This window comes from Galeopterus variegatus, unplaced genomic scaffold (genome assembly GCF_000696425.1).
Source record: "Galeopterus variegatus unplaced genomic scaffold, G_variegatus-3.0.2 Scaffold5227, whole genome shotgun sequence".
Classification (NCBI taxonomy): domain Eukaryota; kingdom Metazoa; phylum Chordata; class Mammalia; order Dermoptera; family Cynocephalidae; genus Galeopterus; species Galeopterus variegatus.
This window is the reverse complement of record NW_007731338.1, coordinates 96,208-118,749: the sequence shown is the minus strand read 5'-3', so window position 1 is coordinate 118,749 and position 22,542 is coordinate 96,208. Positions and strand designations below refer to the sequence as shown.

Here is a 22,542-nt window from a genome sequence, read left to right as displayed (position 1 = left end):
ATTTGGGCTGCCTTCCATTCACATCTCTGTCACACATCTCTGCTATAAGTCTACCTTGGTGAACAGAAATGGATGTGAAATCAATATTTTGGGAACTCAAGGAATGAGTCCCTAAATATAATTCCCAATCTTGGAAATGGAGTTGGTGTGGGGAACACAGTCCCCAGTGGATTGCAGTCCATCAACAGTATGCAAGCTGTTGACAGTAAGAGACCTCAGGGTGCTGTGAACCAGTCTCAGGAGCTCCACTGCTCCAAAAGCCAGTCACAGGGGATTATCTGAGCCCAGGCCAGCTCCACAGGCAGAGCTGAAAGTGCCACATATGCAATGACTCGGCTTGCCCCTTGCTGCTGAGGCAGCACTGGGCTAGAAGCAGTCTACCTTCAAAGAAAGCAAACTGTTGAAATAGTCAATTCTCTGTCCCCCCGTCAGGAGTGAGCACTCTTTTCTCCAAGTTGTCTACAGAAGATTAGTTTCTTCATTTTTCAGTTTCTACATTTTGCTGGTTATCTGCTAGCAGCAGCAGTAAGGTTCAAAGCAGAAAGGCATGATGTCTGCTTACTACCTAGTATATGTATGTGTGTGTGTGTATGTGTGTTCACACATACACACACAGACATACGTATATACATACATATAGAAAATAATCTACTAGAAAAAGACTGGGTCAGTTATGATAGGAAAACTAACCACATAAGTGGCACTATCTACCAAGGGGGAAATCATGTCCTTCTGGCCTAGATTTAGTTTTATATCTTTTCTCTGTATACTCTTCATTCCCAAGCTGTGTAGCAAAATCAGTTTACAAATGGCAAAAATGGCCAAGTCCAATTGATTATCTCATTCAAGTACATCCCAAATAAAGCCAGGGCTTAGCCTTGAATCCTGCCTCCCACTACTACTGAAACAAAAGCTTGTCATAAAACCATCCAAACGTGTATCTAGGCTACTGAGAATAAAGTGCAATTCTGCCTAGCCAAGATCTCCATTTGGAGTTGGATACTGGAGTTGGATACTCACTTATCAAGGTGAAGCATTCTATGATATGGAATTTTATTAAGAAATCAAACTTCCTTTTCTACTAAGATTAAGTAGAGATGTGTTGAGTAATTTAATTTTACTTAACTGCAACTTCCCATCATGAGCTTTTGGGGTGCTTTTGTGATTTGGTTGTCATGCCTGTTTAATAAAATTACGTGTAACACAAGCTATTTAAAATGTTAAAACTGCAAAGCAATGTGTTCAAAATCAAGTGTGGCCAATTATTGGTGGACTATGTTACCTGGGCAACGTATTTAGCATTGTAAAGCCTCAGTTTTCGCATCCATAATATGGGGATAATAACTGCTCTCACAGGGTTGATGTGAGAAATAAATGATTTAATGATATGTGAGATCATCTGGCTCAGTTCCTGGTACACTGTAGGCTCACAATACATTTTTGTTCAATCTGTTACTTTGGGCAGCATAAAGAAATACCATGAACTAAGCACAAAAGTCATAGACTGTAAAATCCAATCACCCTGGCATGGGTGAGATTCTCAATACATTTTGTAGAACAGGGAATAATGAGTTGGTTATTCTGATGGAGCTAGAACTCAAGATTTATATTCCATCAGAAATTCAAGACCTACAAACACTATGTTTTAGTCCTTATTGAAAGGGGAAAAACTTTGCTGATATAGGATTGGTCCCCACCTCTGATCCTCATTTGTTCTCTAGTCTTTTCACTTTCTCAAACAGACTTAACCCCAAAAGGAATTACCTATAAATCATCAAGTTATAGTCTAAAAATCAATGGTGTGGAGTCCCCCAACCAAGTTTAAAGGGGTTCCAAATGGGTATTGTGTGTAAAGGTAGTTTTATGTAAATATAGGCTCCTGCTGATATTCTGTAATTATGACTAATCTAGTAGTAGCTATTGTTGAGTGTCTCCTATGCACAAGGCACTGTGCTAAGTGATTTACACGTTATCTTATTTAATGTTCATAACAACCCTATGTGCAGCTTTTATCACTACCATTTCATAGAAGAGAAAACTTGGGCTCAGCAAAAGTTAAATCAGTTGCCAAAAGTAACACATCTAGTAAGCAGAGAAACTTATTTCCCTTTTCTTTGTTGAGTTTACACTAGATAGTAGGAAACTATTGCACTAGGACTGTGTTATGATCACATGGTTGGGCACCAGGATGGGTTGGGAAAGCCTTTAATTTCCTGCTCCCTGAGCCTTATCGAGTTTGCATGGGCAGTAACCAAGCCTATACTTCCATCTACTTCCATTCTTCACCTGCCCAGTCTGGCTCCAAACATCAAACCTGGTAACATAATGCTCCAGCAACATAAGCAAGTGCAGAAAAAAGATTATTTGGGTTCCGCTTATGTGAGTCTCTTTTATATTGTCTCAATCATCTCATTCTCCCTTTCCTGTTTCTGGCTACAGCTGGTGATGGAAGAAGTCACACCGATTACTTGAAGCATTACCCCCTCACCTGACAGACTGGATAGGCTGCAAGTGAAGAATGCCCCCCGCAGCTGTCTAAAAATCACATGGGGGGAGAATTTGCATGAAGGTACAAATGGCACACTTCTTCCCTGCCCTAATCTTTTCACTTTGCCAACATAGCACTCCCATGCTTAAGGTATTTTTCAAGTTCTCCTGAAACTGAAGGAGTCAAACTAGAACTAAGGAAGCTAAACAAGGGCTTACTCTTACCTCATCTTCCATTCGCCCTCTATATTGAAATCTTTGGCCCACTGCAACTAGAAGGAAAGGGAGTGATTAGATAGGATCATGGATTGTCTGGTTCCTTTAAAAAGATTTTGAAGGTGTTCTACCCTACCTGGCTTCTTCATACATTTAATAGTGAGCAGGCCCTCATCAAGTGTTTCTGCACATGCTAGCCCAGGTCTTGGTGCTCAGAGAAGAGGTGGGGTGTGGAGGCTAGTAGGGCATGGCTGTGACACGCCAAACTGAAAGCCATTCCCTTTGAAGGGTGTAGCTATCCTACCTAAAATGCCACTCCTAACTGCACTGGAGAGAAATCAGATACACTTATAATTATATTGCTGAAATAAATGCCTATAATAGACTGTAGTAAAAAACACTGCTCTGAGTCACCTCTTCATTCCAGAAAAATAATTCTTTCAGCCTTGTTCTGTATTACACACAGAAAATGGATTATTTTAGTTTACCCTGGCATATACCATAATCTATGCCAAATCCCTAAGTACTTTATATTGTTTAATTCAAACTGAAATAAAAGTGGAATCTGTGAAGACAGATGATTTAGCATCATTCTGAACACCTTTTAACTTTTAAACATCCAATTGGATAGAAACGGAAGTGGTCCAAGAACTGGCATGAATGTAGTAAAAACAGATTAAAGTGCACATTTCTAGTATTGTTATTTCCCCCTAGGTACATGGTAAACCACATCAATAAATAAAGCAACAAACTTTTCATTAATGTACACTTAGTTAGAAACATACATGTAGAAAAAAGGATACAGTAGCGCAAAAAATAAAACAGAAAGAAGTATGAACGTTATTTAACACAATGCTCTATAAAACCTGAACCATTTGGAATGAGACCTCAAGTTAGTGAAATAATGTAGCAACATTATCAATATCTTTGCTTCACATTTCAACCGCACAGTCATTCATCTATGAAAGAAAGAAAATTAAAGCAAAACCACGTTAAGCTTTCAGAAAATTTTACGTTAAAATCAATTTTTTTTTTTCTGGGCTCTTAAATGCCTCTGCTGTTTATGTAGTTGTACAGCATGTCAAGAAGCATCTTAAGACAAAGTTTGAAACAGGTCACATTCTTTTGGTCTTTCTACTTGATTTCTCTCTGTGATCAATAGCAGGCTAATGCCTCTGTTTGATACTCCCTTCTGTTAAGATGTTATTGCAATTAGATATATTTACAAGAAGAATCCCCTAGGGCAGTGGGGAGGGTGGGAGCTCCTCTTCAGCAATCTACTCTCATTAGTTTTGGTTTCGGGATATAAAGGCCAGGACTCGCCGAATACCATTCAGTCTATCCTTTAAGGATCTCATTGCCAGGAATGGGAGCTGAGCTCGGCTTTCTAAGGGAAGAACTGCTAATATCCACCAGCACCAGGCGGGACCATTCGGGTTAACCTGCAAAAGAGAAATGCATTGGGTTCATCCTATTCACACACAAGCAACATCAGTCTGCAGATTTCCCGGTGCTCAAGGTAAATATCCCAGGTGGAACTGCTTTTGTGTGTGGCAGAGACTGCTAATTGCCACCATATTGATTTCTCCCTTATTTGACCTGGGCGTATAGTCACTCCGGGGGAAAAAAAAAAAAAAAAGGCTACATTTCTCAGCCTCCCTTGCAGATAGGCCATGAGACAAAGTTCTAGCTAATGAGATGTGAAGGGAAGTAATATGTGCAACTTTTCGGTCATGCTCTGGGAAAGGGGCATGTACCCTCTATCTTCCTCTTTCTCCCCCTTTCCCCTAGTTAGAATGTAGACATGGTGGGGATCAGCCTTCTTCAATCAAGAAGATGAGGGCAACATTGTAAGGATGATAGAGCTTTGTGATGAAGAAGCCTGGGCCCCTGAATGCTCTCATGGGATAGAGCTGCCCTAGCCTTCCAGGACTTAGGCCCTCTATCTTGTTTAAGCTACAGTTGGTTTGGGTACTTGTTAAAGCAAACAAGCCAATGTCCTAACAGATATACCCTGCCTCCTAGCCAGTGTGATTTTATGAGCTGAAATATCCACTACTCAGTTTCTTCAACTTCTAAGATTCTGTTTAGGTCCTTTGCACTGATGCACATAACATGCAGGCTTTCAACTCCCACGACCCCTTAGGCTTTGCATGTCTCTTAACTCCCTTCATTTCCTTGCTCTGGCTGAAGGCAATAGTCCAGATAGACCATGACACTATACAGGGCCACAGTTATCTTCTCCCCTGAAACCAAAGTCAATGGTTTACAGTCCCAAAGAACAGCAACCCCCTTTGCAAAAATTCCAATTAGAAAACACATTCACATTAGAAATGTATTCTGCCCCCAGGTTTCCTTTTAATAAAGAGCTTTCCCATCCCATATAAATCCTTCACCAAAACTATATTTGTAAGCAGCTTCTCAGGCACACATTTTAGACACTGGTGACTTATTTCCTACTAAGCCTGAAATGAGTTTTCTGCCCACAACTTGCAGAAAGTTGATTTTAGGACTGTAAAGAACCCCATTCTGGTCAAACCACCTACACCTGGGATTATTTGGCTTCAAATCGGTTCTTCTGATTGTCCCCAAATCTTACTGCCCTCTTTGCTTCTCCGTGCCTCTAACTTCATTTGGATTCATTGTTGTCCATTACTGCAGTCTGCAACTTGCCCTCTCTCTTATGATCACTTCTGAATATTAGATTGACATTCTGAACTCTTGCTTAGGATCATCAACAAAGATATTTATGCTGATGTTAATACTTATGCCAACTTCTAAGAGATCTGAGGCTTACAACTTTCTTATTCATGGGACCACTGGGGCTGCAGCATTGACTGGAACAAACTGGGTGGGTTTTGTTTTTGTTTTTTGCTGGTGTTGCTGCTGCCAAAGCAACATGACAACAGAACTAATAAAAAAGGAAATGAAACCCAAGGTTTCAGCTTCCTATGTCATTAAGCCCTTATGAATCACACTGTAGCATCTGTGTTTTCTCCTGCGGAAGATGCTGTCACCATTGCTGATCTCTATCGCCTGCCTGACTGGGGGAGAATGCTTCCCAGAAGGTGAAGGGGAGTATTAAGTTTGATCATGAGCTTGCTCAGAGCTATGCTGTAGTCCTGAGTCATGGTGGCCCAGAGCCAGGAGCTGGGTGACTGGGATACATTAACTGGTCTTGCTCTCTTCAACATTCATGATGCCTTTGTGTGGGGGGAAAGGAGCCACATTTGTGATCTGGAGAAAGCAAAACATTTCGGCCTATTTGGGAATAGACGGGTATTTTAGAGCCTCAGAATGCAAGAGGAAGAAGGACTGTAGAGACCTCCTCATCCACCTCCTTCATTTCAGAAATGGGAAAAAAGCTGAGATAGGGGAAGGACTTACCCAAGGCCACATCACTAGAGAGGTAAGGAGGGCAAGTCTTTTGGCAGAGAAGTCAGAATATATATATTCAGATTTTGCTATTGTGATAGAGTCAAAACAAGCATAAGTAAAGAATCAAGGAAGTTATGGGAATGATGATGTAGGAGAACCAGCTCAGAGTACAGAAATAGGGGGTGGTATGGAAATATTTGGTTACAATAGGTATCTCCAGCCTTGTCCTAGAAATAAAGTATTTCCACAAATGGAATTCCCTGAAAATAATCCCTGGTTTATACCAGGCAAGCAAAGCTTTGGTGAAACTTAACTATCTCCATTTTCCTGGAGAGCTTCTGATATGCAGCTTGATCTTGCAAATAGGCCTGTCAAGAAGACTGATCCAGTAGAATCCAATGAGCTGGTTTCTAGTATAGCTCAGCCAAGGACAAATTTAAAGATGAGGTCAGTTTTCTCCGGACCTGTTCACTCCTGATGAGGACAATAGCAAGGTCTAGACTTGCAGGGCTAAGTGTGGATGGACCTGGGAGTGAAAAGGTTCTGTGGTCTTACCGTTGGAATCTTACAGGATAGGTGGCTCATCTCCTAGCTCCTGTAGCAATGGGGAAGAGAGTTATGAAACTCTCTGGAGCAGCCTTTGTTTGGTCTCAGCTCCCAGGATACCCTTCCCTTGAGTCCTGGCCTTTGTATGTATCTTGTCACCCTAACATTATCATGGTGTGAATTTGGACTCCCACTGAAGGTTCTTCTGTTGGAGGCATCCATGTTCCCATTCTCTCACCTCACTTATCTCTCAAAACATGTCTTGGATCCAAGTTCCTACTGCTTTACTTTAGCTACCCCAATTTTGACTTGGGATCCTTTTGGTCTTACCCAATGCTCACTGCCAAGCCAAACAATACCAAATTGGATTCACTTTCCCCTTTGCTTTTGATCTGCTGGATGGTAGCCATGCACCCATCTAGTTACAAACCCTAGGTATTCTCGTCTGGTGGGGCAACCCATTATAAATAGACATTTTATATACCTGGGGATCAGCTTCTTTCTCTGGCATTGGACCAAAGTGACAGAGTATCCGAGTCTTCAGAGATGCTTTGAGTGAATGAAACCATGATGATGCTTGCTCATAGACACAGTTATGTAATCCCATGAGCTCGGCACAATCCTCTCCCTGAACCTAGAAGTATCAAAGTAGAAGTGAAACATTCTGTATCCTCTCCATCACCCCCGGGGTCGCTTTTGACACCTGATTCTCTTTAAGCATCTATCCTGCCTCCCTATGGAAAGGCTTGCCCATCTAGTTTTCTCTTGTGTGAGATGGTAAATGTTCCTAAGCCAGGTGTTAGACTGTGTGTAAATACTGCTGAGGGTGGAGGAAGGAGAAAGGTTCAGCTGGGGAGAATAGCTGAAACAACAAGACATACAGAAAACCAGAGATTCAAACTGGTCCGAGTGGAGGCACTAGGTTATGCTGGTTTATGCCTCTGCCCTTTTTTCTTTTTTCTTTAAAGATGACCGGTAAGGGGATCTCAACCCTTGGCTTGGTGTGGTCAGCACCACGCTCAGCCAGGGAGCCACGGGTCAGCCCATCCCTTTTCATTTTTACATCTATTTTCCCACTGCTCACTGGGAAAAGAGACATGAATGTGTCTGTGTCTCAGTGTGTAATTATCTTCTAAGTCAAATACATTTATTCATTGATCAAATATTTGTTAATCTTCTACTATGTAATGAATGTAAATACTAATGAGCACAGGATTGTTTACCTCTTCTGCCCATTAGCTCAGAAAACCAAGGATTAACTGGACATATCATCTTTCTGCCTTATGGAATGGATTATTGGGAAGGGGTCTTAGCCAGCTTGCATATTTAAAAATACAAATGTGTGTGTGAGTCTACAGTTACTTTAAAAGAAAAAAATTTAAAAATGTAAATAAAAAAACTGATAGATAAAATACACATGGGTAGACCCCACTCCAAATCTATCCCTTGGTATCCCTGGCAGAGACCTAACTCCTAGTCTGAATGGGCCCCAGGGTTGCTCTGGGGTAGCATTTCTTACACATGAATGCAACTCAGCAGCTAAGCAGGGAGAGCCAAGACAATGGGTGCTCTCACTGTCATTCTGCAACTGGAGAGCAATCCAGCAGCATTCAATGCTGCTGCAGTAATTTGGTGAGAAATCCCAAGGCCCCCAACAGTTCTGATAAACCTTTTTGTAACCATCTTTGTATGCCAAGTTACAGGAATAGCCTGGCTTTGGGATTCTTGGCACAGGCCACCCTTACCTTTTGGTCTTCAATGTATTCAATGTCAGCTGTATTGTAGCCATCCCGCTGGCCCTGATGGAGCACCTTGAAGCGCCTCTTGCCTACGCTGTCAACCACTGAGCGGCCATCAGCAAAGAACTGAACGTTTCTGATCTCTAGGATACAGCCATATTCTGCAAACCTGCTTTATTTAGAACACAGGCAAGAAAGTAGATCTTTGAGTTCTATTTCTCTGGCCTGGCCCCTAGCCATTTCTGTAACCCCGTGCTGTGCCTCAAAGGACTTCTGCCTATTTGCCTGTCCCCAGGTCTACACCTACAACTATATAATAAGCAGTGCCTGTGTGAAAAAACTTAATGTATTAGTATAACTACTACCATTTATTCAGCACATACTATGTGCCAGTGCTATGATTTGAAGGTCTGTCCCCTCCAAAATTCATGTTGAAATTAAATTGGCATTGTGAAAGTATTACAGGTGGGACCTTTAAGTGGTGATTAGGCCATGAGGGCTCTACCCTTGTGAATAAATTCATGCTGGTATGACAGATATGATGGGGGAAGATTCATTATAAAAAGGCAAGTCTGGCCACCTTTTCTCTCTCTCCTGCCCTCTCTGTGCCCTTCTGCTATGTGAAGCCTTCTGCCATGACACAGTGCAGCAAGAAAGCCTCCCTAGGTGCCAGCACCTTGATCTTGGACTTCTCAGCCTCCAGAACTGTGAGCAATAAATTTCTATTGTTTATAAGTTAGTGTCTGTGGTACTCTTATAACAGCACAAAATGGGCTGAGACAGCCAGAAACTGCTCAGCGTTTTATGTGCATTATTAACTCAGCAATTCTCCCAACATATCCAACAAGGTAGGCAATATTATTATGCCCACTTTACATGTAGAGAAAGGTTAAGTAATTTGTCCAAAGTAAAACTTGCTCCAAGGCTGGAGCCAGAATATGAACCCAAGCAGTTTGACTCCAGGGCCCACACTCTTATAAAACAAGTTTTATAATATATCCCACCTGTTTAACAGAAGATTAATTCTGGGGTTCTTTTAATTAGACAGCCTCTCACATGGTAAAATAGGCACCAGATCATGATCCTTACAAACATTCATGTTCTTAAGCTGGCTAAACATCAGGAGCTAGGCCTTCCCATCGCCAGGGAGTACCCCAAAGTAAAACAAAAAACCCCTTTCCACTCAACCTCCCTTTACTCGCATGGCTCCTCACTTACCCTCTGTCAGGATCTCCAAGGCACATACCAAACTGTCTCGTGCCTGTCTCAATGCATCTCCGAATCATCAGACGGTAACAAGGCTCAAAGATGTGCAGGGGACAAGGAACGGTGGGATAGGCCATAGTACACACGAAAATAGGCACATTCTTATTTAAGCTGTCAGGAAGAGCAAATGACATGGATCTCAAGGCAATGGGTCAGAACACAAAAAGGCTGGTCAAACATCACTATGTGGTACCACCAGGAGAAGGCAAGGAGCCATCCAGTTTTGATGGCTGATAGAAAAATATTGAAATGTAACTGATGCTGTGGGCTGAGTGCGATTATCTGGTGCAGAAGTTAGCATAAGGTCTAAGAGATTAAAATTGGTATACCACACATTCTAATTTGGCTGAAGTTCTTTAGTACCTTAACATTGCAGATGATAGCTGTACCTCATATTTTTTTCTTTCTTTTGTGATCTCCACTCAAACAATCTCTTCGGGTGTTTTGCTGACTGTATGGGGAAAGGTACTGATAGTACAAGTGGATCCAGCTCTCCAGAGGGGTGGTAGGAAACTCTCTGAAAGGTCCCTGTGGGTATCTCAAATTTGCAAAGCCCGTCAGAGAATTTGTATAGCAGGCCCAGCTGGGAGGAGGAGGGAGCAAAAGACAGGCAAGAGTAATCTAGCCCAGTGATGCTCAAACGCTCCTGTACATCAGAATCACTGGTGGCCCTTAAATCCAGATGACTGGGCCACTGCACCCTGAGAAATACTGATGCATTAGCTCTGGAAATGGGCCTAGGAGTCTGCCTTTCAACAAGTTCTCCCAAAGATTCAGACACATGGCCTTTTGGGGAACCATCAACTGGACCAGCTCCTGTATCCCTGTACTCTTGTTTGTGTAGTAAATCCAATGCAGGAACATCTGAACCTAAATCTACCAAGAGATATAAGACCATTTGCCCAAATCTCATTAGGGTTAAGTTTAGGATTCCTTTTTTTTTTTTTAAAGATGACCGGTAAGGGGATCTTAACCCTTGACTTGGTGTTGTCAGCACCACACTCTCCCAATGAGCCACATTCCAGCCCTAGGATTCCTTTAAATAGAAAGCTCCCTATATTCCAGTGTTTGTTATAAGACATTAAGTGGTATTTGAGAGGAGGGCTCAGAGAAGCTCAAGGCTAACTTAAGAATCAGCAATAGAGATAAAGATTCCCTAAGTATTTCCAATACGTCGATGAGGAAAAAAAAAAAAAAAAGATTTCTAGTTTCTGAGGAAAACATATCATTCAAAGTGAGAGGCACATTCAAACAAACTGGTGACAGAGTTTAGAAATGTTCTCTACAGGGTGGGCATACAACCAGAACAGATTTTGCTGTCAGGAATCTCGCCTCCAGAATGCTGGGAGGATTCTACAGAGGATGGGGAGAGTAGAGGGCAGCAGTAAGAGGCAGAAATGAGTGACCACCTCCTGCTTTTCCTGCCAAGTGAGCTGTTTTTGCAGCCAGGCAGACAGCTTAGAGACACACTTACATCTCCGTCCATCCCCTTCACCTCTCACACTATCTGTGCATGGCAGAGGAAGCATATAACACCAAGTATTGGTACTTTACCAATGATTAAGTGCTTACTATGCACTAGCTCATTTGATATTCAGAATAATTCCATGAGATAAGACCTATTATTTATTTCCAAGCTACAGATAAGGAAACTGAGGCCCAGAAAGGTTAAGGGACCTGCCTAGGGTCATGAAGTATACTCACTTTGTGGACGAACTGGGTCTTAAGCCCAGGTCTGGCTAACACCAAAGTTCTTAACCTCATAGCACCTCATTATATATTTGAAGACAGTCTTCCACACACTTCTTCAGTTCCCCTGATTAAGCTACTCCAATTTACTTCTGCCAGCAACACCCTGCTACCAGTGCCAAAATGTGTCCTGGCCAGTGGTTTGGCTTATGGTTCTTCAGTGGTATGCTAGTAAATGTTTAACAACTGTCTCTGGGGGTGGGGAGAGCCCTGGTTTGTAGCATTTGCCAATTTCCATGGTGTAAATACTCTCACCATGGCCAATTTCAAGCTACCAGCTGTTATCACTGAATGAGGAGCTGGGAAGAAATGGGCACATTCAGCTCTCGAGAGCTGGTATGAGTGAAACTGAAAATAGAAACACGCATATACATACTTAGAAAGTTCTTCCATTTCCTCTTCATAAAGCTGCCTTCGTTCCTTGAATTCTTCTGGAAGGAATTTAGCTATTAGCTCTTCCATTATTACATTTTTACTGTATTTTCTTGATGCCAAGCACTACATGAGGAACAAGGTGATTAGATATTATGCAGTCATCAGAAAAACACAAAGCACTTGTGATATAATCAGTAAATAGCCAAATGACCCACATACTGGAGTAGTTTGGACCCATAAATTGGCAGCTGATAATATCATAATGGGTATATTCTCTGGATGTTGTAGTTTAAAAAGAAAAACAAAAACACGCCACTGATTACTTTTATAATTAGAAAAAAATATTTTAACAAGGGGTAAAAAACCTGCATTGAAGCTTTTAAAATCTCATAGCATTCCTTGAACACTGAAATTGAGATCGTTCTTATCGAAAAAGGGGAAATATCCTTCCCTTTCCTTTTTCTGATTATTATGTTTACAAGCTCACAGAAATGGTCTCCATCTGGGATGTGCTGAAAGCCCATGGTCAAAAGATTCAGGGAACTAAAAAGCAATTTTCAATCACTGATCCTTTCCTCCTCTGCCCCATCCCCAGTACAACCCAATGCTTAGCTTCTGAATATTTCCAAATCTACACACATTTTTTTTCTCTTCTAATTTCAGTTTTAAAACAAACAAACAAAGCTAAATACTGGTGATTTTTGTCTATTTGCCTTTTTAATATACCATTCAGATATCACTGAAATTATAAGCCATGATTTCAGAATCAGAATCAGGCTCAACTGTCACCATCACTTTCCTCCCAAACACCCTTTCCCCATGCATATCCAGGGATCTGTAAGTAGTGGATATTTAACTGTGGGAACCAAACAATGGATGTTAAAACACCTGCGGAGAATTTCTCGCTATGGAAACTACCCCTACAGACCCAGCAGGGGGAGCTCCTGAGTATAAAACTGGGGCTTCAGACAATTTTGTTCTTTTCCCAGTAATGGGCTGTGTCTGTCTATTCTGCAGTGAACATGATTGGAATATTTATCTCTCTGTAAAATGGTGTGTGACCCTGTGTGAGTACACAGAGATAAAAGAGAATACTTTCTAGCCCCTGAGTCTGGGACCCCACGGCATCTGCCTCCGGGATGCCATATCAGCACCTGCCATTGCCTGGCTACAAGAGAATCAACTGTGTTGCCCAGTCCCCGTCTTTGGGGGAAAAGCAGTGACCCAGGAGGCAGCCAATCCAAGAAGGAGGTGGCCCTTCTGCTGATGCTAAAACAAAAACTCAGGAAGAGCACATACTAAAAAGTTAACAGTGTTTTCTCTAGGTGCTAAGCATGTGGAAAGATTTTTCTTCTTTCTGCTTATCTGAATTTTGTAGTGTTACCGTAACACAGATGTATTATTTAAAGATAAGGACCACGGGCTTCTCACCTACAATCAGGCCAGCAAATCCCACCCATTTTCTAGGGAAAGGCATGACATTGACCCTCCTCCCAACCCTAATACACACCCTTGGGGCTACCCTTGATGATTATTTCACTCCATTCGCTCAGTTTAAACACTGTACCCCAAGAAAATGTACAAGTAAATGTTAAAAAAAAAAACAATAAAAAATGTTGGGGTGTTGGGAAACCTCAACATGTGACTTTTCTGGACCTGCATTCACCTGGAGATAGTCTTGCATCTCCAACCTCTCCTCAGGAATGACAAGGGTCAAGGAATATTAATACTGATTGTAAAATGTGGCGCACAAGTCCCTGAGGGAGGGATAACAAGATAAAGTCCTAGGTCTTCTTTTGCTATAGGACATTCTATCTGGCCCACTTGAAAAATGAAGGTGGGAGTTTGTGTCATTAATTTTAGAGAACCTGGGAGAGCCCCAAAGCTTTTCAAGTAGCCAATTATCTGCTAATAAGTACAGTGGCTCCTGAGAGACTGGACAAGGACCACATTGATGGTTTATGAGGTTTTTCTGGGGCCCTGGGAGCTGATCTCTTCAAACCATGGAATTAGCATTAGTGATAAGGGAACATCAGAGCTCATCTATTCCAAGTCCAGAGAAAAGAGACCCACCCAAGATTACAGTATGTCAGGTGCCACGATGGGATTAGAACCAGGACCCATGTTTATCACCTAATTAATACCTTTGTTTTCAACACAAATTAATCTCATTACTTACAATTCATAAAAAGCTAGATGTTGCCTCATTTTCCTGAAGGCCTTTGTGGAGAGGGGAGGGGTGGCTATAAAACAGGAGAAACAGATAGATGGTCTGAGGGGGTATTTTGCCCTATCACAGTGCAGTGGCTTGAGATCCAGCTGAACACTGCCTTAGTACCCAATTCCAAGTAAGCTAACTCAACCAAGAAAGAAATACTGGTTTACCTGTGAAAGACCATCTTTGCACAATGGACACTTTGGGTTGTGATCTAGGCATCTTTCAAGGCATTTTAAGCAAAAGGTGTGTCCACAAGGTGTTGTGACTGGCTCATAGAATAATCTGAAATTTAGGAATCAAAATGGAAGAAAACTGCAATAAGACCAAAAATAAAAGACAGAGCTACTCAAGGTTAAGGTTTTACATATTTGGAAAAATCGGGGGGAAGGGGGGGAGATTCTTTTTGTTTTTAACTGCTGCTGTTATTGCACTTCAGAAAAGCATCTGTTTTTCATTTCTGAGCCAATTAAAAACAATGCACTTATTAAGGTTTAGGGCATAGCTAGATTGTTTTCTAACATTTGTTCTAGTCAATCTCTTCTGCAGCATCCAAATTTTTTTCCCTTTCTGGTCCAAGAAAAATAGAGATTAATGCCCAGAGTGTCTGAATAGATTTCACTCTAAAAATATTTAGCCAGCCTGTTCACCTGAGTATATGTAAACACACACACACACACACACACACACACTCACACATTTACCTATTTAAGCACTTTTTTCTTTTTTATCATATTGCCACGGAAAAAAAAACTTGGTTTGTTTGCTAACCTTGATTTCTTTTTTCATCTAAGCAATGTTTACTGCCTGAAGGGTCTCGAAATTGCACCCCTGATAATTATATGGATGGATAATTTTCCTAGGGGCAGTAGAGTCATATTATTAATGTGCTTACTGAAATAGGCAGATAGATATGGATAGATTTGACATAAATACACACATATATATGCATACATATACACATCTATACATCTATACATACATATGTATACATACGTATACTTCAATTAGATCCTATTTGAATTGCTTTGGGAGAGCAGGATATTTTCAAAGCAATCTGAGGGTCTTTTTTAAAAGCTGTTCTGTACCTTCAGAGATTCACGGATTTACTTGCTTAAAGAAAGGCTCACCTGCAGCAGGATCAGTGGGTGGGGGCAGCTGAAGACGATACTTGAGAAGTGGGGTTCGCACACACCAAGAGGGCCAGCACAGAAAGAAGAAAAAGACGCCTGACCAGCCTATTTTGACCTCACAAGAGCGTTCAGTGGAGAGGAAGAAGCTGCCAGCTGCACAGCTCCCTCGTCTGGCCAGGAGGTGCACCAGCAGCTTAGCCCACACTGCCAGGCTGAGCAGAACAATCACGTCAAAGCTGAAAAGTACTTGGGAAGAAAATGAATCCACCAACTAGAATGAAACTGAGGTCGCTTGTCTAAGTACACACAGTCAACTGTTGACAGATGAAAGTCTATCCAATTTCTACTTCCAGTCGTGTGCCTTTTCTATTAGAACAATGATTCTCAACCATTGCTGTGCCTCAGAATCACCTGGGTAGCTTTTTCTTTAAACAGCTTTATTGATGCATAAATGATGTACAATAAACTGAACAGACAAAGTGTACAACTTGATAAGTTTTGACATATGTACACACCTATGAAACCATTACCATAATCAAGATGGTGGTAACTACCAAATGTTTCCTCATGCCTCTTTATAAACCTTCCCGTGGTCACCTGGGGAGCTTTCAAAAACTCCAGATGCTCAAGACCACACCTACAAAGAGTGAGACCAGTAGGCTCAGGATATGGCCAGACATCAGGATTTTTTAAAGCCCTCCAGGTGGTTTTAATGTGCAGCCAAGGTTGAGGATCACTGTGTTACACAATCCTACTAATCTCTGCATAGGTGAACCTTCTGTATTGGTCTTCAAACATAGTTATCAGAGTCACCTATGGAGCTTTAAAAACATACACACAGTGAAGCTCCGCTGGCTAAAGTACCAGATTCAGCAGGTCAAGGTGAGGGGCAGAGATTTGATACTTTTAGCAAGCCAGTGAAGGTCTGGAGTAGGAGAGAGACCTTTCATATACCACTTTTATGGTACCTTTTGAATTTTATGGTTTTATTTTAAAAGAAGTTAATTTGCTTAACAGAATTAGTGAATTTTAAGTTATCAAATTGGCCAAAAAGAAAAGTTGATTTTTTTAAAAAAAACTTTTTATGATAGAGGTCCCAACAACTGCACTAAGGCAAGAAGAAAAAAGTATGAGGGTTGGAAAGGAAAAAAACAAATCTGTCATTATTCACAAATGGTGAACTAAGAAAATCTAAAGGAATCTACAGAATGATCATCAGAATTAAAAAGAATAGTATTAGCAAGGTTGCTAGATAAATACATATAAAAACACACAGAATTGTAGCTCTATATACCAGCAATAAACATTAGAAAATACATTTGTTTAAAAATGACATTTACAACTACTTTTAAAAATCAAGTACCCGGAAATAAATCTAACAAAAGTTGTGCAAGACCTCTACTGCAAAAAACTGTAAATACCTCATTGAAAGTAAAGAAGACCTAAATAAGTCCCAATAAAAATCCCATGGGTTATTTAATTTGTTTGTTTGTTTTTATGGATCTTAACGAGTTGGTTTCCTAACTTTATAAGGAAAGTGAAAAGGAACAAAAGCCAGCACACATGTGAAGAGCCACAATGTGGGAGGACTTGCTCTACCAGACATCAGAACTTATTATAAAGCTGTGGTGATTAAAACAGTGTATGACTATCAGAAAGACAAATAGACCTGTGGAACAGAATAGAAAACCCAGAAATAGACCCAGATAGGGATTCCTAATTTGTGACAAATGTAGCACTTCAAAGCAGAGGGGGGAAGGATTTTCAATACATAAATAGCATTCTTAATAAATGCTATTGAGAGACTTGGCTATCTATACGGGGAAATGAAATTGGACCTTCTCTCACACCATAAACAAAAATCAATTCCATGTGGGCTGTAAAAATAAATGTGAAAAGCAAAACAATAAAGTTTTCAGAAGAAAAAATAGGAGAATATCTTTATGACCTCAGCATAAAATAAAAAAAACTACAAGCACTAACTATAAATAAAAAGACATAATTTTTACTGCATTAAAATAAAAGTTATTAAAGTTCACTGAAAGATGTCATTAAGAGAGCAGAAAGGCAAGCCACAGAATAAAGTATTTGTGACACATATGACTAAAAAAGGACTTATATCTAGAACATACTTAGAGCCCCTACAAATCATTAAGAAAAAGAGAGAGAACCCAATAGAGAATGGGCAAACACTTACATGCACCAGTATATGTAAAAAACATTCAGAGCAATGATGTCCATAACATCCTCAAACTAGAAACAATCCAAACATCCATCTAAAATAGAACTGATAAATAAATTGTGGTAGATTCATACAATGAGATACTATATAATAATGAAAATGAACACACTTCACCTACATGCAATGACATGGATAAATCTTATTACTGCTTAACACTGAGTAAAAGAAGCCAGACTGAAAGAATACATTCTGGATAATTAAATTTATATAGAGTTTTTTTAATAATAGGCAAAACTAGATTACACCATTCAGAGATGCATACATGAGTGGTAAAACTACAGAGAGAAACAAAATAGAAGTCAATATAGTGGTTTCAGAAGTGGGAGTAGTCCTGATTGGAAAGGGACATATGGTCAGCTTCTGGGGTCCTGACAATGTTTTACTTCTTGAACTGACAGAGGTTACATAAGTATCCTCTTTACAATATTTTATTAAGAGATCACACTTATCTTTTATGCATTTCTCCACTGCATATATTTCATAATTTAAAATGGTTTTCAAAAGCGTGTTTTGCAGGCTGATTTGGGAACCATTGCTGTGATCTAACTACCAGAGCAGCCAAACCAGAATATCTCATTTCCTTAGTAACTTGAGTCCTATGAATCTGAATGCTTTTTATACATTATTTGATGATGCTAATAATGAAGATGATTGATAAATGTGTATCTACAATCAATATGCAAACTATTTTTCCTGAGAATTGCACAATTGGGTCTATTCATTTAAGAATGTAATCCATATAAATAACAAAGATATAGCTGGCTAATTAATAGCAACAAATACTTGCATTTAGTGAGCGAGATGAATGAAACATACACAAAAGGACACAGCAATCTCTTAGCAAGAGCTATGATTAAAATGCCCCAGACTGAATGGTAACAAACAAAAATGCGGCCACAGTTGCTGCATAATTATTGCTTTGAAATAATTCAAGGTTCCGATGTTTAGAATATATCAGTTTTCAATACTCAATTCACTTCTATATTCAGGGATCCTCTGCACTTTGCATAGGCTAACTGAGTAAAGTGATTGGGAACAGATGAAATATATTTCTCATGCTATATTTCTGGGTGTGTGCAATACTGTTTTTCATATAAATTAACTTTATATATTAATAGGTAGTAATTATGATTAGCTCCATTTTACTATTGAGGAAATTAAAACTCAGGTGGGTAGCTGATAAGTAGCAGGGCTTGGGACGTGAAGTCAGATCTGGCTCCCAAGCCCATCTTTTTTCTCCACTCTATGACAGGGCGACAACTATGCATATTTCTATATCTCAAATAGACATTATCCATCTACATGTAGATGCATACACTCATAACACACTTTTCTCCCTCCATCTCCGTCTGTGCATCCCCTCTGCCCCCAGAGAGAGAGGGAGGAAGGGAGGGAGGGAGAGAAGAGAGAGGGAGAGAGAGAAGAGGAGAGAAAAGGGGAGAGGAGGGCAAAGGAGGGGAGGGGAGAAGAGAAGAGAAGAGAAATACTCGAATTCCTCTCCCTTTTATTTACCACTTTAAGTCATGATTTCAGAGAACACTTCAGGGAGGCATTTAAAAATCAGAGCAGGGCCAGATTTTCTCACAAGAAAGCATTTTTACATTGTCACGGTGATGGAGTAAACAATAGTAATAATAAATGCTTTCAGTGAGATGTCAGCCTGGATAAAATGTTTGGCTTGTCTGGAAATAGCTATCTTTTGCCACCAGTTACATCCTTGCATTGTGTTCTTTTGCTATCAAATGAGAGCAAAGAGGGAAGGAGAAGGAGGGGAGAGGGAGAGGGCAAGAGAGAGGGAGAAAGGAATGAACTGACTCCTTAACACCCAGCTATTTGAGTAGCTAGAACTAGGTTAATATAAAGCTTCTTGTTTCAATTGACAAAGAGGTCACTAGGCCATTAGGTAACTGGTTCAAATATCAAACATTTTTCTTCACATCTCACACTATCCTTGTCACCCCAAAGGTGCTGCTCCACAGCAGCCCCAGAGATGGCCCCCAATGGCTAGGGTATCTGAACCAGGTAAATCTCAAAAGATGATTTTCAGCCACTAAAGATTGAGGGGCAGAGTTGTGCTGTCCTGGAATTAGGAAGCAACTTCCTTCAGCCAAGCTCTCCCAATCCAGCAAGGGAGACTTGGAGACTGAAAAGGTCCTCATTAATGCACCCTCCAATTACTGTTACATTCACTCTTTCCACCCGTTGCCCTGTGGAACTTACAACCTACTCTTGATTTTCTCTCTAGAATCAGAATATATAAATTCACACTCTAACTTGTCTTTCTACCAATGCAGCAGCGTAGGACCACATTTCATTCTAGAAACTTGCACAAGTGGTACAAATGTCTAGTTTCATGAGCCAGCAGATCATTTGGAACTATCTCTACTCTTTGACCCTCCCCCCGAAAGACATATGAGGGAAATAACAGAACCTAACAGTAATCCTAACAACTACAAAAAGAAGAAAAACACTAAAGAGGGGTGGAAACAGGAACTCTTTTGAGACTGTAATAATCCAAGCTAAAGCATGCGTATGACATAGCCTCTGTCAATATCCGATGTCTTAGAGACAAACCCTGTTGGAAGGGGAACTACATGCTTCTGACCAAGGACTGCAGTTTTAAGGGCGTCAGATCAGAAATGCTCTCTAGATTTGGCAGGTTTCTTGTAATCAAAAAGCAGTGAGAGTCTAGCTGTAACTTAGCAGCCTATACAACAGCTACTCCAGGCAAAGATGGCCTTTCGTTTTGAAGTCTCGCTTAAAACAGGGGGGGCAGATAAGGGAAATAATGGCATTTAAACTCAGAGTGAGCACACTAGAAGGGGGTCTTATCCTTCTGGTGTTTATTTTTTGGGCCAAATTTCTAACCCTTCTTTAGAGCCCCCTGTTGAGATCATGGACAAACAAGATGAAAGGGAGAAAGCAGAGGAAGAGGAACAAAAGCACTTAAACCTCAGGATTCTTAGTCCTCAGAGAAAACACAAACAGGATGAGTCTGTATGCTTGATTTCATGTCCCCTGCATGTTGGGAGGAGTGCTAAGGAGGATAAGTACAACAAAGACCTGGTCTCTCTGAGCAAGCTAAATTAAGTCTACTCCACAGCTCACATCATGAGCTTGGAGCCACAGGGGTGTTACCTGTGGGACCCACATCTCCGGCCTTGGCATGACCCACCTGCCACTCTGTTGTGAGGTGGTGAGGGACGTAGTGAAAAGGAACTGCCCCTCCCACCCTAGACTACTCCACTTAAACCAGCTCCTGAGTATACAAAAGGTTTGTTTGAGGACTTCTATTCCACCTGCTGAATAGAAGGTTATCTTTGTTATCAGGTCTGCCCAAGCTTATGAGCAAATCTGACAACTACAATTTTATTTTTTAAGAGAAAGAAAAAGTCCACGTTTCTGGTAATGGCTGCTTTACTCATTTTTTATTCATACGACAAGAAAAGTTGTTCAGAATATAAATGCATGTAACTGATATGAGAGGCATATGTGCTTGTAAAGGTCAAGAAAACATCTGAGGAGTCTCTGCTGCCTGGATCCCACTGTGTGGTGAACCAAAAGACTTTTCCTGACTGCTCTTCTCTTGGGTCACCATCTTAACAATTTTTGTACAAATATCTCAGCTTCCTTTTAATGCTCTTTTGGAAAACAGAAATGTTTGAGAATCTATTGAAAGCTGTGGACCTTGTCCTAGAAATCACACACACACACAAACACACGCACATAAACATGCACTCTTACATATAACTTCAAGAAATTAATAGATCTATTAGAATCCATACATAGAACCTCCTCAGTTAAGGGAGGAGGACCTAAAGTTAAGAACTTCTTATCTAGAAGGAAAAAAAATAGTTAACTTAATATTTACTGAGTACTTACTATATGCCCGGCACTATTCTGAGTCACATTTTCTCAATTAATCATAACAACTCCATGGGGCAGGTACTATGGTTCTCTATTTTAGTCACTGGCAGAGAACGTTACTTGCTCCAGGTCAAACAGCCAGTAAGTGACAGAGCCAGGGTTCAAACCCTGGCCTTGGAACCCCTCCTCTTAGCTACTAAGTCACAGCTAGGAAATGAAACAAATGAAAGTAATTTTTCGAAATTATATATGATTTCATAGACCATGATCATAGCATCTTTCTTCTTCTGGGAGTGGGGGGTGGGGGGGTATGCGGCTAATTTGCCTCTAGTGAGAAAACAGGGATGATGTGGCACTAGTTGGAGGGGGAAATGCTTGGCTAGGTATCTCATGCCCACTACTAACTATTGTTCATGGCACCACACAAAAGCCAGTCAGGCCCTCTACTTAGCTTCCAAAGAATAGGTCTGTGGCATTGACATTGGCCCCGGATCTCTGAGTTTTTGATCCAGTAGTTGAGATTAGTTCCAGTCACAAAATTAAATATGTGTAGGGGCCAGGAAAGTTATGCAAATGTGAGAGACAGGCACATGTCCTGTCTCAAGACATCCAAATTTAACAAAAACAAACCCCATGAGGGCCAAACAAAAGACATATTCTGCCTGTGGACCATGAGTTTGTGACCTCTGAATGGACTGTTTCCTTCCCACTCTCCAGGTATTTCCAAGTCAGGAGTCAGGGATGCAGGGAATGCAGTCTGTGAACAGGGGACAGAAGCCGGCCCATGTGACAATCAATATTATGATTTCCATTTCAGCAGACCATGCCTTTACGTGCAAACCACCTGAGCAGTGGGCCACTAGCAGAAAGGAGGAAACATCAGGCAGTAAGTGATAGCACACATCACATACCTCATACACAGGGAGCATTCAAGGTCAGATGCGTCAAAAGATGCGAGTGGAACACTGAGAGCAGGTTCTGGCCCCTGATCAGCGGGGTGATCTGTGATTTAGAACACAGTAAGTCAGAGCTGGACCAACTTTGGTTTCACAGACAGTACTTCTGAGGCAAAAGAACCCAATTCATTTTTCAGTTTGCTACTCTCGCCACCTCCCAGAGAGTTGATTTCAGCATTGAAGATGAGGTGCCCCAGGCCGGCCCGTGGCTCACTCGGGAGAGTGCGGTGCTGATAACACCAAGGCCATGGGTTCGAATCCTATATAAGGATGGCCGGTTTGCTCACTGGCTGAGCGTGGTGCTGACAACACCAAGCCAAGGGTTGAGATCCCCTTACTGGTCATCTTTTTTTTTTTTTTTTTTTCCTTTTTT

At 40.9% G+C, this 22,542-nt stretch overlaps 1 protein-coding gene across 3 annotated transcripts in view; it reads right to left on the bottom strand.

The window, feature by feature from the left end:
- Positions 1-1,104: 1,104 nt before the first annotated feature.
- Positions 1,105-22,542, bottom strand: part of LONRF3 (LON peptidase N-terminal domain and ring finger 3) — a 36,956-nt gene continuing 15,518 nt past the window's right edge. For 2 of the 3 annotated variants that reach the window (XM_008589130.1, XM_008589132.1), the window contains 7 exons: positions 22,125-22,215; positions 14,142-14,256; positions 11,758-11,879; positions 9,585-9,743; positions 8,373-8,535; positions 7,112-7,261; positions 1,105-4,145 (listed from right to left, as the gene is read on the bottom strand). In XM_008589130.1, coding sequence (XP_008587352.1) covers positions 3,990-4,145; positions 7,112-7,261; positions 8,373-8,535; positions 9,585-9,743; positions 11,758-11,879; positions 14,142-14,256; positions 22,125-22,215 — 956 coding nt within the window. In that variant the 3' untranslated portion in view covers positions 1,105-3,989. The remainder of the gene's footprint in view (positions 4,146-7,111; positions 7,262-8,372; positions 8,536-9,584; positions 9,744-11,757; positions 11,880-14,141; positions 14,257-22,124; positions 22,216-22,542) is intronic. The other variant, XM_008589131.1, reaches the window with a different exon arrangement.